The sequence below is a fragment of the Oncorhynchus mykiss genome, chromosome 7 (assembly GCF_013265735.2).
Source record: "Oncorhynchus mykiss isolate Arlee chromosome 7, USDA_OmykA_1.1, whole genome shotgun sequence".
In the NCBI taxonomy this organism is placed as follows: Eukaryota; Metazoa; Chordata; class Actinopteri; order Salmoniformes; family Salmonidae; genus Oncorhynchus; species Oncorhynchus mykiss.
Genome location: NC_048571.1, coordinates 81,138,215 through 81,157,295, shown reverse-complemented (window position 1 = coordinate 81,157,295; position 19,081 = coordinate 81,138,215). Strand labels below are relative to the sequence as shown.

The 19,081-nt window shown below is 43.5% G+C and overlaps 1 protein-coding gene across 5 annotated transcripts in view; it reads right to left on the bottom strand.

Annotated features, from left to right (window-relative positions):
* LOC110528579 (acid-sensing ion channel 1) overlaps nt 1–19,081 on the bottom strand; it is a 334,789-nt gene that overhangs the window by 26,626 nt on the left and 289,082 nt on the right. For all 5 annotated transcript variants that reach the window (XR_005052678.1, XR_005052679.1, XM_036984198.1 and 2 more), the window contains 2 exons: nt 14,637–14,787; nt 8,776–8,903 (listed from right to left, as the gene is read on the bottom strand). Coding sequence is in view for 3 of the 5 variants with exons in the window: in XM_036984198.1 (XP_036840093.1) it covers nt 8,776–8,903; nt 14,637–14,787 (279 nt within the window). In the remaining 2 variants the exon portion in view is untranslated. The remainder of the gene's footprint in view (nt 1–8,775; nt 8,904–14,636; nt 14,788–19,081) is intronic.

Here is a 19,081-nt window from a genome sequence, read left to right as displayed (position 1 = left end):
CTGTGAGGGATAATATTGTCAAAATGTTAGAAATTGAGCCAATGGCCATGATGTAAATTGAGCCAATGATTGAGCTAATGGCAAGTTGAGTAAATTGAAGTGGGATTTGAGGTAACAACAGAGCCTATGTTAAAATTGTTTTTTAAAAAGTACAAATTGTTTGTTAGGCGTTAAAATGTTAAAAGATGCTTATAATGATTAAAGGACAACAAGTGGTTGTGATTGTATTGAAATAAAGATAGACATTGTTTGAAAAAGGTAGTGGAAATATTTCATTCAGTGTAGAAATCTGTAGATGGCTTAATCCCATAGCTCAACTCACCCCATACCCAGGATAAATTGTGCCAAGAGACCACTTTGTTTGGATATGCTGTTTTCAAAACGATAATGTTTACATGAATTCTGATTATTTCCAGGGATATCACAACATCCTGAAATATATATAAACAATTATTTAATTTAACCAGGAAAGAACAAATTCTTATTTGCAATGACCGCTTACCCCAGCCAAACCTTAACCCAGACAACACTGGGCACCGCCCTATGGGACTCCTAATCACGGCCGATTGTGATAGAGCCTGGAATTAAACCAGGGTCTGTAGTGACACCTCTAGCACTGAGATGCTGTGCCTTAGACCGCTGCGCCACTTGGGACATCTTTTTCAGAAAGAAAACTATATTTCCCTTGACGGAGTGATGCTGAGTGCCAATGTAAAAAAAATCCTTATCTTAAAGGCCTAGTGCAGTCAAACACTTGATCTTCCTGCGTTTTACAGTGCATTCGGAATGTATTCAGAGCCCTTAACTTTTTCCACATTTTATTACGTTACAACCTTATTCTAAAATGTATTAAATCGTTTTTTCCCTTTTCAATCTACACACACAATACCCCATAATGACATCACAATACCCCATAATGACATCAAAATACCCCATAATGACATCACAATACCCCATAATGACATCACAATACCCCATAATGACATCACAATAATAGTATTCAGACCCTTTACTCAGTACATTGTTGAAGCACCTTTGGCAGCGATTACAGCCTCAAGTCTTCTTGGGTATGACACTACAAGCTTGGCACACCTGTATTTGGGGAGTTTCACCCATGATTCTCTGCAGATCCTCTTAAGCTCTGTCAGGTTGGATGGGGCTGCACAGCTATTTTCAGGTCTCTCCAGAGATCGGGTTCAAGTCTGGGCTCTGGCTGGGCTACTCAAGGACATTCAGAGACTTGTCCCGAAGCCACTCCTGCGTTGTCTTGGCTGTGTGCTTAGGGTCATTGTCCTGTTGGAAGGTGAACCTTTGCCCCAGTCTGAGGTTCTGAGCGCTCTGGAGCAGGTTTTCATCAAGGATCTCTCTGTACTTTGCTCCGTTAATCTTCCCTTGATCCTGACTGGTCTCCCAGTCCCTGCCGCTAAAAAACATCCCCACAGCATGATGCTGCTACCACCATGCTTCACCGTAGGGATGGTGCCAGGCTTCCTCCAGATGTGACGCTTGGCATTCAGGACAAAGACTTCAATCTAGGTTTCATCAGACCAGAGAATCTTGTTTCTCATGCTCTGTGAGTCAATTAGGTGCCTTTTGGCAAACTCTAAGCAGGCTGTCATGTGCCTTTTACTGAGGAGCAGTGTCCATCTGGCCACTATAACATAAAGGCCTAATTGGTGGAGTGCTGCGGAGATGGTTGTCCTTCTGGAAGGTTCTCCCATCTTCACAGAGGAACACAGAGGAGTTCTTGGTCACCTTCCTGTCCAAGGCCCTTCTCCCCTGATTTCTCAGTTTGGTTGGTCAGCCAGCTCTAGGAAGAGTCTTGGTGGTTCCAAACTTCTTCCATTTAAGAATGATGGAGCCCACTGTGTTCTTGGGGACATTCAATGCTGCAGAAATGTTTTGGTACCCTTCCCCAGAACTGTGCCTCAGTTCACCATCCTGTCTCAGAGCTCTATGGACAATTCCTGCGACCTCATGGCTTGGTTTTGGCTCCGACATGCACTGTAAACTGTGGGGCCTTATATAGACAGGCGTGTGCCTTTTCAAACCATGTCCAATCAATTGAATTTACCACAGGTGGACTCCAATCAAGTTGTAGAAGCATCTCAAGGATGATAAATGGAAACAGGATGCACCTGAGCTCAATTTCTAGTCTCATAGCAAAACCTGTTTTCGCTTTGTCATCATGGGGTATTGTGTGTAGATTTTAAATGATTTAATCAATTTTAGAATAAGACTGTAACAAAATGTAGAAAAAGTATAGGGTCCGAATCCTTTCCAAATGCACTGTATACATATATTTCCACACTATGAGTTTGGAATAACACTGTGAAATTGATGATGATGCCCATTTAGTGTAAGAGCTGTTTTTTTTTAAAAACGGCTGAAATTTCTGCCTGTTTTGGTGGGTTGGAGTTTTGGCCTGACATCAGCAGGCAGTAAATAGACCAATAAGAAAAGAGAGTTCCAAACCTCTGCCAATAACATATCATTTTCAGGTTGCCCCTCCCCACTCTGACCACTCAGACAGTCCTAGCAAAATTCTTCCTTGAGAAATTGCTCTTTGCTTAGAAGCTATTTTTGTTTCTATTTTGACAATTTAATAAAATAAAAAATCACAGTAAGGTACTTAATTGTTACCTAGAAATGGTTTGATATTAGGATAAAAAGGATCGGACCTTTCATTTATATATTTGCACCAAAACAGTTTCACGCTAATGGAGAGCTTTGGAACAAAAGGGTTGAAAGTGACTGTATTGCATTAGATTAATGAAAGCTGGGACAGAACCTCTCTCTAATGCTGGGAGTGTTAGTGTGTGTTTTGGTGTGTGTTCAGTACAGGTCTAATCAGGCTGCGGTGGGATTATGTATGCTGATGGTGTTGTGGCTGCAGACCACGGGATGCCTACCTCTCTATCTCCTCTCTCTCTCTCTTTCTCCTCTCTCTCTCACTCTCTATTCTCTCTGTATGTATGTCTCTCTCTCTCTCTCCTTTCTGTCTGTCTGTCTGTCTGTCTGTCTGTCTGTCTGTCTGTCTGTCTGTCTGTCTCTCTCTCTCACTCATTCACCGGACACACACACCAAGACATAAGTGGCCATGGCAGGATTGATAATATGAACAAATTATTCTCCTATGTTCCTTTCATCATACGTATGTGCGCATTCACACATACACACACACACACGATATACACACACGTACATTGTAATATTGTTGTATTTTGTGTTGTAGATACGTATGTAGTTGTGTAATGATGTTTTATGGTGTACTGTTTTTTGTTGTTGTGTGTGATGTGCCTTAATGGGTTATTTTTGCTGGACCCCAGGAAGAGTAGCTGCTGCCTTGGCAGGAACTATTGTGGATCCATAATAAACCCCAGGAAGAGGAGATGCTGCCTTGGCAGGAACTATTGTGGATCCATAATAAACCCCAGGAAGAGTAGCTGCTGCTACAGGAAATGTTCTGGGCAAGTACTACAGTCAATATGTTGATAGAACTTCGGCAGCCTTTTCCTCAAATTTGCTTTGTAAAAATCACCAGCTACAATGAATGGAGCCTCAGGATATCTAGGTTGCATAAAGTCCAGTGAAGTTCTTTGAGGAATGTTGTGGTATCGGCTTGAGGGGGGATATACACGGCCGTGACTTTAACTGAAGAAAATTATCTTGGGATATAATACAGTCGGCATTTGATTGTGAGGTATTCTAGGTCGGGTGTTATCAGAATGACACCATGAGTCGTTAATCATGAAACATACACCCCGCTCTTCTTCTTCCCGGAGAGATATTTATTCCTGTCCGCAAACTTAACTGAGAACCCAACTTGTTGGATCGACTCAGACAGTATATCCTGAGAGAGCCATGTTTCCGTGAAACAGAGTATATTACAATCCTGAAGTCTCTCTCGACAAAAACCCTCGCCCCGAGCTCGTCAACTTTATTATCCAGAGACTGAACATTAATGAGTAATATACTAGGAAGCGGTGGGTGGTGTGCGCGCCTCCTAATGTCCTTGTCCCATCGCGCACTAGAGACTCCGGTGGCGGGCCGGGTGAGCGCACGCTGACACGGCCGCCAGATACACAGTGTTTCCTCCGACACATTGGTGCAGGTGGCTTCCGGGTAAAGTGGGCATTGTTGTCACGACGTGGCCCATATCGTGGCTCCCCCCTTTCTCTCTCACTCTCTCTCCCATATCAGGTTTTACAACGGTCATAAATACCTGGTAAAACCTGCCATGCAGCATTGAGGGAGAAAGTCTATGGAGAACAAAGAGCTTCTCTTGCCAAAACTCCTAATCCCCAAAATGGGAGAATTAAACAATATTTATACTTTTGAGAATGTGGGAATGGTCCGTGGACACTTAAGGGACAGTCATGTTGATTGTGTTTCATTTGGTAATCTCATGAAGGACAGGAAACACACATAACTGTATCTCTTAAAATGTCAATTTCCCAGCTGTCAGGTTTACATCTACAGCAGATGTTCGATAAAATGAATTAGTAAATATGAAACTATTTGTGAGAAGATGTAATGTGATGTTGGCCTTCTAAATGAGCTACTAAACAAGATACTTCTAAATGAGATACTAAGATGTAAAGTTTTAACTAGTCAGTGGCCACACCCTGTGAGGCCAGACATTTTTTTTCAACCTTTTATTTAACTAGGCAAGTCAGTTAAGAACAACTTCTCATTTTCAGTGACGGCCTAGGAACAGTGGGTAACTGCCTGTTCAGGGGTAGAACGACAGATTTGTACCTTGTCAGCGCAGGGGTTTGAACTTGCAACCTTCGGTTACTAGTCCAACGCTCTAACCACTAGGCTACCCTACATCAGGCGTCATGGAATCGCACTTTTTTCCACAGAGTATAAAACTACTTCATACAAAATGTACAATAAGTCAGAGAACGCCGGGACAGAGTCCCCATGTTGTAATGGATACAATTCTATAGGCCATTAGACTAGAGAACATGCAGCTGATGCTACATGTGAAATGGATAAGATCTACAACTCTATAGGCCATTAGACTAGAGAACATGCAGCTGATGCTACATGTGAAATGGATAAGATCTACAACTCTATAGGCCATTAGACTAGAGAACATGCAGCTGATGCTACATGTGAAATGGATAAGATCTACAACTCTATAGGCCATTAGACTAGAAAACATGCAGCTGATGCTACATGTGAAATGGATAAGATCTACAACTCTATAGGCCATTAGACTAGAGAACATGCTGCTGACGCTACACGTGAAATGGTTAAGATCATACAGCGTGTAGCGTTGCCTACACGGCTGGAAATGGTTGAACTCTGAGACTATCGATCACTACAGAATGAGAGCAAATCCTAGACGTAGAATTACTAGTCTGCAGCTGGAAATTACGTAAGTCTAGTACGAGAATACCGACAACCGCGGAAGCATCTATTCTATGCAACGACCATCTGTACACCTGACGTATCAAATCAAATCAAATTGATTTATATAGCCCTTCGTACATCAGCTGATATCTCAAAGTGCTGTACAGAAACCCAGCCTTAAACCCCAAACTGCAAGCAATGCAGGTGTAGAAGTACGTAAGCAGTATCCATTACAACAGACACTATCCAGAGCCGCTGAGAAAGCGACAACTACGAAAGACATTGTGACTTCTGGGGAAGTTAACTAGAGTCTCTCTGATGAACTGACTCTCCAGCAGATGGACCGGCGAGCCCAAAAGAGAAGACAACAACGAGATAAGGGAGTCAATTTATACATTGCAATTATTATTTTCAAATAATTACGCCAATTTGTATATCGCTGATTCATTATGGAAGCTAGGGTTCGTGCAGATATCCAAAGAGTTTGCGACGTTCAGTAATGAGAACTGATGAGGTAATAATAATACATTAATACAAGACTGTACTCGATAAGATATGAATTGAAAAATGTTAAGTTTTGAATCCGGCGTCCTTTTGCGTATCAATTCATAAACCATGTGCCATGGAATCGGTACATCGAAAATATCTTCCCAACTATTTTGCAATTTATATGGCACAGCTGTACATTTTTTGGTGCTTAAATGAAACTGGTATATATTTTTTACTTTATCACAATTTTCTTTAACCATTTTTGATCTTTAATGCAAGGCTGACAAACAAGTTCCTTACTTTTTCCCCTTCCACTTGCCTCTTCAATTTTTGTGGTAATGCTGCAATTAGTTGTTTGTAATTTTGGGTAGAGCAGACATTTCAATATGTCTGTGTTAGCTGCATGTGTGACATAACTCCACCAGTCCTAATTATGATATCATTATTTACAAAGATTATACCTTTTTTAGTTTTTTAAAAATCAATTAGTATATTTGAGTTTAACCACAGTATTTGTTGTATTATTTGTTCTGTCTTTTCAGGTGGATTAAACTGAAATTGCAACCAACTTTCTAAGACTTGTTTAAAATATTTTGTTTTCAAATAACCGGAATCTGAATAAAGGGGAAAGGCCATTCTTGAACATGGGGTGAGACATTCTTACTAATTTACAAAAAAACCATTCAGGATTTAAGTCTAACTTAAATGACTGATTTGTATGACTGAAGCCTTTAGTGAGAGGTCTAATGCTTTAATATTTAATAATTTCTGTCCCCTGAATTCATATTCATTATATAAATAGGCCCTTTTACAGTTGTCTGGCTTGCCATTCCAAATAAAATGTAATATTTTTTGTTCATATAATTTAAAAAGCAGGTCACTGGGTGTAGGCAAAACCATAAGCAAAGAGGTAAACTGTGATTAAACTAAAGAGTTAATCAGGGTGATTTTTACACAAATAGACAGGTATTTTCCTTTTCATGGTAGCAAGAACTTATCTATTTTTGCCAAATTTCTAGTAAAATTAATTGGAGTTAGATGATTTCTTTCTTTCTGGATATGCATACTGAGTATGTCCACATCCCTGTCAGAACATTTTATTGGTAAACTACACCGTAATGTAAAAGTTGCATTTTTTAGTGATTCAATACTTATCATAATTTGGTTTTAATTCTGAGAGGTTAGAAAACGTTTCTAGATCCTATATGAGGCTTTGGAGGGATTCTAATTGTGGTTTTAAAAGAAAACATGAATCATCAGCATACAACGACACCTTTTTTTTTTATCCCTGGATTTATAATCCCTTAATATTATTGTTGGATCTAATTTTAACAGGTAACATTTCAATGGCAATAATACATAAATATGACGATAGTGGACAACCTTGTTTTAACTCCTCTTGACAGTTTAAAACTTTCTGAGATGTAGCCATTATTTACTATTTTACACCTAGGGTTACTATACATAACTTTAACCCATTTTATAAGAGATTCTCCAAAATTGAAATATTCCAGGCATTTCTAGATATACTGCAGTCGTACTTTATCAAAAGCCTTTTCAAAGTCAGCTATGAAAACCAGGCCTGATGTTCCCGATATTTCATAGTATTCTATTTTTTCCCAGTACTTGTCTTATATTATCGCCAATGTATCGTCCATGTAAAAAACCTGTCTGATTAGGATGAATAATATCTGACAAAACCTTTTTAATTCTATGCACCAAGCATTTAGCTAGAATTTTTGCATCACACAATTGTGAGTCTTTCTGGGTAAGTCTCTTAGAGCTTTGCACATGTGGATTGGACAATATGTATTATTATTATTATTCTTCAAGCTCTGGTTGGCCGGTTGGTTGGTTGGTCAGTCAGTCGGTTGGTTGTTGATCATTGCTAGACAGCCAATTTCAAGTCTTGCCAGAGATTTTCAAGCCGATTTAAGTCAAAACTGTAACTAGGCTACACCAATGTGGATTTGGCATAATTGTACTTCTGAAAGGTGAATTTGTCTCCCAGTGCTTGTTGGAAAGCATTCTGAACCAGGTTTTACTCTAGGATTTTGCCTGTGCTTAGCTCTATTCCACTTATTTTTATACTAAAAAGCCATAGTCCTTGCCTAGGACTAGCATACCCATAACATGATGCAGCCACCACCATGCTTGAAAATATGAAAAGTGGTACTCAGTGATGTGCTGTGTTGGATTTTCCCCAAACATAACGCGTTGTGTTCAGGACATAAAGTACATTTCTTCGACAATTTTTTAGCAGTTTTACTTTAGTGCCTTATTGCAAACAGGATGCATGTTTTGGAATATTTGTATTCTGTACAGGCTTCCTTCTTTTCACTCGGAAGGGTACAAAAAATTGTTTCAGTTCAGAATGAAACAATTAAGATAATAATAATGAAGGTTCCAACCCCTGATGGGTATATATCATATGGAATTATTCAGAGGTGGGTTCTCTTCTCTCCCAGAGAGACAAAGAGGGCATGGGAGCACTGATTGAAAAAGTGTGGATTTCCACCAAGCCACTGATGAGATTCCCATAATGTAACAGGAAAAAGAAATGACAGTGGAGAGGTCAGAGTCTGTTTAAGGTGAAACTGACTGACTAGGTTTCAGAATTACCTCATCCTGCTTTCAACAAGAACACGGCCTTCAGAAATAAATACAATGAAATGGTGCATGCTGGTTGAGTAGCTGAAAACACACTTACATATTTCAGCCCCTATATAGGTAGCAGGATGACATCATCAGGAAACATGAACAACAAAACAACCTACCACTTATCGACAACAACAATAACCGAGACAATCATTATTTGTTTTGAACAATGTTGTGCCCTCCTTCCCTGTAGCAAGCCCAAATTGGTAAGAGCCACTAATGGCAGTCTTAATTGATTGATGAATTGATTGAGTGACACCCTACCCGTTGTTCCTGACAGGATACGAAGGTCTGGAAGCCTGGGGCCACTCCAAAGCCCAGCTGGTCAATGAAGGGTGGCTCGTCCTGAGTGTGGATCTGGACCTTGATGCCTGCCTCAAATGATGTCTCATCTGGAGAGAGGAAGGGAAAGACAAGAAACATTCATCCAAAAAAATGAAGCGCCTGGTTTTACCCAGTCTGAAAAAAAGAAAATCTTATCACAATTAGTAATCAGAAGAACAGATGAATGTCACAATGATTTATATCATTGATGTTCCTACTGCAATGGAGTAGCCTACACCCTATCCTGTCCCATACCTCATCCATCCCCTAAACCCATCCTCTATCCATCCCCTATCCATCCCCTATCCATCCTCTAACCCCATTCCATATCCATCCTCTAATCCCATCCCCTAACCATCCTCTAACCCCATCCCCTATCCATCCCCTAACCATCCTCTAACCCCATCCCCTATCCATCCCCTAACCCCATCCCCTAACCATCCTCTAACCCCATCCCCTATCCATGCCACATCCCCATCCCTTATCCATCCTCTAACCCCATCCCCTAACCATCCTCTAACCCCATCCCCTATCCATCCTCTATCCATCCTCTAACCCCATCCCCTAACCATCCTCTAACCCCATCCCCTATCCATCCTCTATCCATCCTCTAACCCCATCCCCTAACCATCCTCTAATCCCATCCCCTATCCATCCCCTATCCATCCTCTATCCATCCTCTAACCCCATCCCCTAACCATCCTCTAATCCCATCCCCTAACCATCCTCTAATCCCATCCCCTAACCATCCCCTAACCATCCTCGAATCCCATCCCCTATCCATGCCACATCCCCATCCCCTATCCATCCTCTATCCATCCTCTAACCCCATCCCTTATCCATCCTCTTACCCCATCCCCTATCCATCCTCTATACATCCTCTAACCCCATCCCCTATCCATCCCCTACCCCCGTCCCCTATCCATCCTCTAACCCCATCCTCTATACATCCTGTAACCCCATCCCCTATCCATACCCTATCCATCCTCTAACCCCATCCCCTATCCATCCTCTAACCCCATCCCCTATCCATGCCATAGCCCCATCCCCTAACCCATCCCCTATCCATCCTCTAACCCCATCCCATATCCATCCTCTAACCCCATCCCCTATCCATGCCATAGCCCCATCCCCTAACCCATCCCCTATCCATCCTCTAACCCCATCCCCTATCCATCCTCTAACCCCATCCCCTATCCATTCTCTAACCCCATCCCTTATCCATCCTCTAACCCAATCCCCTATCCATCCTCTAACCCCATCCGCTATCCATCCACTATCCATCCTCTAACCCCATCCCCTATCCATCCTCTAACCCCATCCCCTATCCATCCTCTAACCCCATCCCCTATCCATCCTCTAACCCCATCCCCTATCCATCCTCTAACCCCATTTTCTATCCATCCTCTTACCCCATCCCCTATCCATCCTCTAACCCCATCCCCTATCCATCCTCTAACCCCATCCCCTATCCATCCTCTAACCCCATCCCCTATCCATCCTCTAACCCCATCCCCTATCCATCCTCTAACCCCATCCCCTATCCATCCTGTAACCGCATCCCCTATCCATCCTGTAACCCCATCCCCTATCCATCCTCTAACCCCATCCCCTATCCATCCTCTAACCCCATCCCCTATCCATCCTCTAACCCCATCCCCTATCCATCCTCTACCCAACTGGTTATACTGTTTTTAGATCTGATAGATTTGCAGTCCTTCAGACATTTGAGAAATAGATGTCCATCTCTGGTTAGAAAAGTTAAATCAACATATTTCTAGAATTGTGTATCGGAGAGTGGTGGTAATCCAACCAAATTCCAGAAAGTGGTCAAATCTTTTAAACAAAACTCCACCCCCTCATTGCCCCAGCAGGTTCTGATAGCCTCTGATCCCATACTAGACAAAACTGAAAAGCGTGTTGTTATAAACAACAATTTTGCTTCAGCTGGCAACCCGTTTAAAATTATTGTCTGAAAATTCCTCTCATTCCAATAGTCATCTAGTCACTTCAAAACAGATTGTATTTTCTATTTTCTAACCCCTTTTTCTCCCCAATTTCGTGGTATCCAATTGGTAGTTACAGTCTCATCGCTGCAACACCCGTACGGACTTGGGAGAGGCGAAGGTTGAGATCCGTGCGCCCGAAATCCAACCCAGCCAAGCAGCACTGCTTCTTGACACACTGCTTGCTTAACCTGGAAGCCAATGTGTCAGAGAAAACACCGTACACCTGGCGACCTTGTCAGCGTGCATTGTGCCCGGCCCGCCACAGGAGTCACTAGTGCGCAATGGGCCAAGAACATCCCTGCCGCCAAACCGCCCCTAACCGGGATGACGCTGGGCCAATTGTGCGGCGCCGAAAGGGTCTCCCGTTCGCGGCCGGCTGCGACAGAGCCTGGACTCAAACCAGAATCTCTAGTGGCACAGCTAGCAGCGTTGTACCTTTAGTTAACTGGTTAACTAAAGTTAAGAACAAATTCTTATTTACAATGACCCTTACAACACTGGGCCAATTGTGCACCACCCTATGGGACTCCCAATCACAGCTGGTTGTGATACAGCCTGGATTCAAACCAGGGGTGTCTGTAGTGACACCTTTAGCACTGAGATGCAGTGTCTTAGACCACTGCGCCACTCGGGAGCCCAGTGATGCACGAATAGAGTCACAGACTTTATTTTCCTTTCAACCATTTGATATTTATGATGGACTAAGTGCTTTGCTACAGATCATAAATCCATAGGGGCTGATTCACTTGATCCCTTCTTACTGCAACTCTCTGCCCTACTTATTGCAGAACCACTGACATATACTGTATCTTTTACTTGACAATTGTTTCTGGTGGGTTTGGCCGGCAGGGATGTCCTTGTCCCATCAAGCATATGTGGCCTCAATATTGGAATACGAATGAAGAATTGACGAAGAAATGCTTATCTACTCATTTGCTGGATGCAGAGTTCAACAGAGTTTAAGTGGAGGTCAAGCAAATCATAGAGAAAGCAGACTGTATTGCAATCATCTCTGATGGGTGGTCGAATGTTCGTGGGCAAGGAATAATTTACTACATCATCTCCACCCCTCAACCAGTGTTCTACAAGAGCACAGACACAAGGCACAACAGACACACTGGTCTCTACATTGCAGATGAGCTGAAGGCAGTCATCAATGACCTTGGACCACAGAAGGTATTTGCCCTGGTGACAGACAATGCTGCAAACATGGAGTCCTACCCTCACATCACACCCATTGGTTGTGCTGCTCATGCAATTAGCTCCTCAAGGACATCATGGCACTGAAAACAATGGATACACTCTACAAGAGAACGAAGGAAATTGTTAGGTATGTGAAGGGTCATTGAGTAAAAGCAACAATCTACCTCACCAAGCAAAGTGAGAAGAATAAGAGCACCACATTGAAGCTGCCCAGCAACACCCATTGGGGTAGTGTTGTCATCATGTTTGACAGTCTCCTGGAGGGGAAGAAATGGCCATATCACAGTCTGCCGATATGGACTGCCCGATCAAGAAGATCTTTCTGGATGTTGTATTTTGGGAGAAAGTGGTAAGCAGCCTAAACTCCTGAAACCTATAGCAGTAACCATTGCACGGATTGAAGGAGACAATGTCATCCTGTCTGATGTTCAGACTCTGCTTGCAGATGTAGGAGAAGAAATCCGTACTGCCCTGCCCACTTCACTGTTGCTCCAGGCAGAGGAAACTGCAGTTCTGAAATACATCAAGAAGCCTGAAGCCCATACACACCGCAGCATACATTTTGGACCCCAAGTATGCTGGCAAGAGCATCCTGTCTGGTGCAGAGGTCAACAAGGCCTATGGTGTCATCACTACCATGTCTCGACACCTTGGCCTGGATGAGGGCAAGGTTCTTGGCAGTCTGGCGTAGTACACTTCCAAGCAAGGGCTTTGGGATGGAGATGCAATATGGCAGTCGTGCCAACATATGTCATCAGCCACCTGGTGGAAGGGACTTTGTGGATCTGAGCCTCTTTCCCCTGCTGCCTCCAACATCCTCCAAATCCCACCAACATCAGCCGCCTCAGAGCGCAACTGGTCCTTGTTTGGAAACACACACACCAAAGCACGCAACAGGCTGACTAATACAAGGGTTGAAAAATTGGTGGCCATCCGGGCAAATTTGAGGCTTTTTGAGCCTGACAACGAGCCACCCTCAACAAGGTTGGAAAGTGACAGTGAAGATGAGGCCTCAGAGTTTGATGTTCAAGAGGTGGACATTGAGGAGGTCCAGGGAGAAGACACGGAAGCCTGAGAGGAAGACAACCAAAGCTTTAGTTTCTAGACAATAATTTTACAGGTGTATGTTGAAAACGTTTTTGGGAGATGTGATGGATCATTGGGGATCATTCAATATTCCCTTTCTTTTGTTGTTCAGTGAAATCATCCCATGTGAAGAGTCAACTCATTTAATTCAAGTTAAATTCGCAACTAAGTAATTTTTTAAATTTCTATTGGAAGGATTTAATATGTCTACTTATGATGAGGTAAAATGATTATGTTTCAGTCTCCATATGATATGGTAAATATATCCAATGCAAAAAACATCTACATTTAAATGGTATTAATATTAATGATCATATATTTCTGTTAATTCCCATATATTCCCGTTAATTCCCATATATTCCCGTTAATTCCCATATATTCCCGTTAATTCCCATATATTTCCGTTAATTCCCATATATTTCCGTTATTCCCATATATTTCCGTTAATTCCCATATATTTCCGTTAATTCCCATATATTTCCGTTAATTCCCATATATTTCCGTTAATTCCCACGAACAGTTTCCACCTCTGGATATTCCCCAAAATGTGCAACCCTAGTCTTTCCACACAGACACTACGTCTACACACAGACACTACGTCTACACACAGACACTACGTCTACACACAGTGGCAGAGAGAAGCACTGTATTGATTTCATCAGACTACCGACATATCCTTTCATCTGATTCATGCAGAAACTAAGCATTCCTGACAAGAGGTACAATTAAACGACAGTAAAGAAGCATTCGATAAATCGACCCCAATCCGTCTCGATCTACCAGAGTCGATAATGTACCGTTTTCACTGCAGCTGTGGTCCAACTGTGTCGAGGTTTGAATTTCCAGAGCGAGATTCATAGTTGGTGAAGAGGAACGTGTTTACTGTGAAGTTTCTGATCTCCCAATGATATTATTTGTCTTCTGGAAATATCAGCGTTTTTTGAGCGCTTGATTTTATTTTAAAAACAGATTCATTAAAGTTGATTTTGAAACTGAGAGTTTGGAAATCAATTCTACATGGACTAGTTTTCTTGTCTGTCTGCCTGCCTATCTTCCTTTCCTTTGCAAGTAGCTAATGTTTGTTCTCTGTTGACTCTTTTGAAGTGGTTTCACATTTATAAACACTGCATGTTTGACATACTTGAGTACTTGACTTAAAAAAAACACTTTTTAGTTCAAGGTTTGTTGTGGTATGACCACATACTTCCCTAACTCCAAGATGGAATATTAGCCCCTCTCCCTCCTTATGCCATCTTGAAGATCTGTGAGGATTGGATGATTGACCCTGCATTCCTCCCTCCCCCTTCCTCCCTACCTCACACCCCCCTCCATCCCTCCCTCCATGTATCTCCCCATACTGACCGGTATTCGTCCTGTTGGATATCCATCACCTCCCTCCCTCCCTCCCTACCTGTTTCTCCCCAGACTGGCAGGTATTCATCCTGTTGTATATCCAACATCAGCTCCAGTCCGTTACCCCTCCCTCCCTCCCTCCCTCCCTACCTGTTTCCCCCCAGACGGGCAGGTATTCGTCCTGTTGTATATCCAACATCAGCTCCAGTCCGTTACCCATCCCTCCCTTCATGGTCACCAGCAGCGGGCGGTTATCTTGACCAGAGTTGAACGTGTAGCATTTCCCATAACGAGTGAAGATCTGAAACAACAAGAAGAAGACAAAGGGCTGTCAATGAGTGGCAGCAATATAATGAAGAACAAAGCAATGTCTGTGATTCAAATTGGCAACCAATTCCCAATAAAGGGCACTACTTTTGACCAGAGACACATGGTACCCTATTCCCTATATAGTAGGGCCGTATGTCTACTGCAGAGAGACAAGAGAGAGACATTTGATCAGTCATGGAAATAAAAGTTCTGAAAACATGTTGGCTCACCATTTAAAAAGAAGATGGAGAACAAGCTATAGGATGAAAAATACCATAGTTTTGGCACAGGTACAGCCGACTAGCTTTATCTAACGCTACCTACAGTCACAAAAAATAATAATCATATTTTTTTAGTTGGAGTCAAATATCTATAAAATATCATCCAAAAATAATTTTGCGGTATGTAACTGTGTCAATTTGGTTCCCCCATCATTACTATACTGTATATACAACGTTGTAGGTTATAGTAGTGCACTAAGGGACACACTGAATGCCATTTGGGATTTGCCCAATAAAATGTTGGGCTGTTCAGCCCAATGAATCCTTGGGGTCTAATACACCAGCTTCTGTGTAGAGAGTAAACTTTATCTACCAGAGAACAGCAAGAACAACAACAACACAACAAAAACAAGAACAACAACAACAAAAACAAGAAGAACAACAACAAGAACAACAACAACTACAACAACAAGAACAACTACAAGAACAACAACAACAACTACAACAACAAGAACAACAACAACTACAAGTACAACAACAACAACTACAACAACAAGAACAACAACAAGAACAACTACAAGTACAACAACTAGAACAACATGAACAACTACAACAACAAGAACAACTACAAGAACAACAACAACAACTACAACAACAAGAACAACAACAACTACAAGTACAACAACAACAACTACAACAACAAGAACAACAACAAGAACAACTACAAGTACAACAACTAGAACAACAAGAACAACTACAACAACAAGAACAACTACAACAACAACTACAACAACAACAACACAGGGGTAGACAACTATACCAAACTGTGGCAACAGCATCTCTGCTAATATTACTGTTCAAGCTCTTTGATCCTGACACACAGAGAGACTCATCCTAAATGTGGTATCATAAACGCCTATTAGTTACTGTAAAAGAGCACACACATTGAAATCAAAGTTTCATGAGAAGGTTTTGCCTGTGTAGTAGCGTCCTAAGCTGATTCTGGGACGATGTTACAAGTTGGCCAAGCAAACTGTGGCGCAACGGGAGGGCAAAAGTGGAAACGACACAGCCTGGTGGGGAGGCTGCCTCAGACATGACGGGTAGTGAACGAATGGAGGTGCAATCACATTCAAGACATCAGTGAAATGGAAAAGGAAGGCTCAGGCTCCAACATCGAATGTTCCTCCAACTCGGTCAAGGAACCTGATTAAGTGATCGCCCCGAATTGTACCCTATTACTACATAGTACCGTGAGTGTGTTCTGGAGGGCCCGAGTACAAACGTACACCCTATATAAGAAACATGGTGCCATTAGGGACACATCCCTGAAACTATTCCCCAGGTCATTGTTGTAAATGACAATGTGATCTCAAGTCAACTTACCTGGTAAAAGAAGGGTTAAATAAATCTAAATCCCAAGGCTCTCAGAAAGTGTCACGCCCTGACCGTAGATTGCTTTGTATGTTTCTATTTTTGTTTGGTCAGGGTGTGATTTGGGTGGGCATTCTATCTTTGTATGTCTAGGTTCTTGTATTTCTATGTTTTGGCCGGGTATGGTTCTCAATCAGGGACAGCTGTCTTTCGTTGTCTCTGATTGGGAATCATACTTAGGTAGCCTGTTTTGCCACCTTAGGTTGTGGGTAGTTGCTTTCTGTTTTTGTGTCGGCACCAGACAGCACTGTTTATGTTGTTTCTCTTTGTTGTTTTTTTAAATTCAGTGTTCAGTTCAAAATAAAAAGATGAACATGTACCACGCTGCACCTTGGTCCTCACCTTCTTCCTCTGAATGTCGTTACACTGAGAGCATCAAAGTAGCTAATGGTAGAAGACTATTTATCTGTCGTATGTAAAGAATGTTGTCTCTTATGTACGGCATCTTATAGTGGCACAACAAGGTTGAGATAAATATCCATGTTTTGCATGTATTGGTTCTTGGTGGAGTCAACAACAAGGGCCTGTTGTATTTCAAAAAGCTGTTTTTGAATAAAGGACACATGTAGACCAGAAGATACACGATACTCAAGGACGGACTGATTACATGAAGGGCGAAGTAAAACGGATTATTTGACAAACCTCCAACGGAAGTATTTGTGGCAGAAATGAATGATTTTGCTGTAGCCTTCCAGCCTTTCTGAAAATCGGGAACTGTCACGTGACAAAGAAAAAAAATGACTTTGCACAGCGGGCCTAAGATATTGGCACTGACACCTCTCAAGAGACGCACGTATCAACATTTAATGAAATGCCCCCTGCAATATGTCACCCATAGTAATATGAGGTTTGACCTTAAGACAGAAGTGTGACTGGGGCTGGCTGGCAGAGTAAAGTGAGAAGGGACTGACTCCAGACCTGGTGGTGAGGACTGACTCCAGACCTGGTGGTGAGGACTGACTCCAGACCTGGTGGTGAGGACTGACTCCAGACCTGGTGGTGAGAAGGGACTGACTCCAGACCTGGTGGTGAGACTGACTCCAGACCTGGTGGTGAGGACTGACTCCAGACCTGGTGGTGAGAAGGGACTGACTCCAGACCTGGTGGTGAGGTGTGACTGACTCCAGACCTGGTTGTGAGAAGGGACTGACTCCAGACCTGGTTGTGAGAAGGGACTGACTCCAGACCTGGTGGTGAGAACTGACTCCAGACCTGATGGTGAGGACTGACTCCAGACCTGGTGGTGAGGACTGACTCCAGACCTGGTGATGAGGACTGACTCCAGACCTGGTGATGAGGACTGACTCCAGACCTGGTGGTGAGGACTGACTCCAGACCTGGTGGTGAGGACTGACTCCAGACCTGGTTGTGAGAAGGGACTGACTCCAGACCTGGTGGTGAGGACTGACTCCAGACCTGGTGGTGAGGACTGACTCCAGACCTGGTGGTGAGGACTGACTCCAGACCTGGTGGTGAGACTGACTCCAGACCTGGTGGTGAGACTGACTCCAGACCTGGTGGTGAGGACTGACTCCAGACCTGGTTGTGAGACTGACTCCAGACCTGGTGGTGAGACTGACTCCAGACCTGGTGGTGAGGACTGACTCCAGACCTGGTGGTGAGGACGACTCCAGACCTGGTGGTGAGACTGACTCCAGACCTGGTGGTGAGACTGACTCCAGACCTGGTGGTGAGACTGACTCCAGACCTGGTGGTGAGACTGACTCCAGACCTGGTGGTGGTGAGGACTGACTCCAGACCTGGTGGTGAGAAGGGACTGACTCCAGACCTGGTGGTGAGAAGGGACTGACTCCAGACCTGGTGGTGAGACTGACTCCAGACCTGGTGGTGAGGACTGACTCCAGACCTGGTGGTGAGAAGGGACTGACTCCAGACCTGGTGGTGAGGTGTGACTCCAGACCTGGTGGTGAGAAGGGACTGACTCCAGACCTGGTGGTGAGAAGGGACTGACTCTAGACCTGGTGGTGAGGTGTGACTCCAGACCTGGTGGTGAGAAGGGACTGACTCCAGACCTGGTGGTGAGAAGGGACTCCAGACCTGGTGGTGAAAAGGGACTGACTCCAGACCTGGTGGTGAGGACTGACTCCAAACCTGGTGGTGAGAAGGGACTGACTCCAGACCTGGTGGTGAGGACTGACTCCAGACCCGGTGGTGAGAAGGGACTGACTCCAGACCTGGTGGTGAGGACTGACTCCAGACCTGGTGATGATGAGGACTGACTCCAGACCTGGTGGTGAGAACTGACTCCAGACCTGCTGGTGAGGACTGACTCCAGACCTGGTGGTGGTGAGGTGTGACTCCAGACCTGGTGATGAGGACTGACTCCAGACCTGGTGGTGAGAACTGACTCCAGACCTGGTGGTGGTGAGGTGTGACTCCAGACCTGGTGATGAGGACTGACTCCAGACCTGGTGGTGAGGTGTGACTCCAGAGCAGAGAATCGTCACTAAAAACAAAGGATCTGACACTCCTTTCAGTCCGTAGTGTTTCCTAGCTGCAATATAATGACATTCATGATTATCATTACGGCTCAGTAGGAAGGGGAACAAGGGTGTACATGTTCCAAATTGTACCCTGCTCCCTATATAGTGCACTACTTGTCAACAGGGC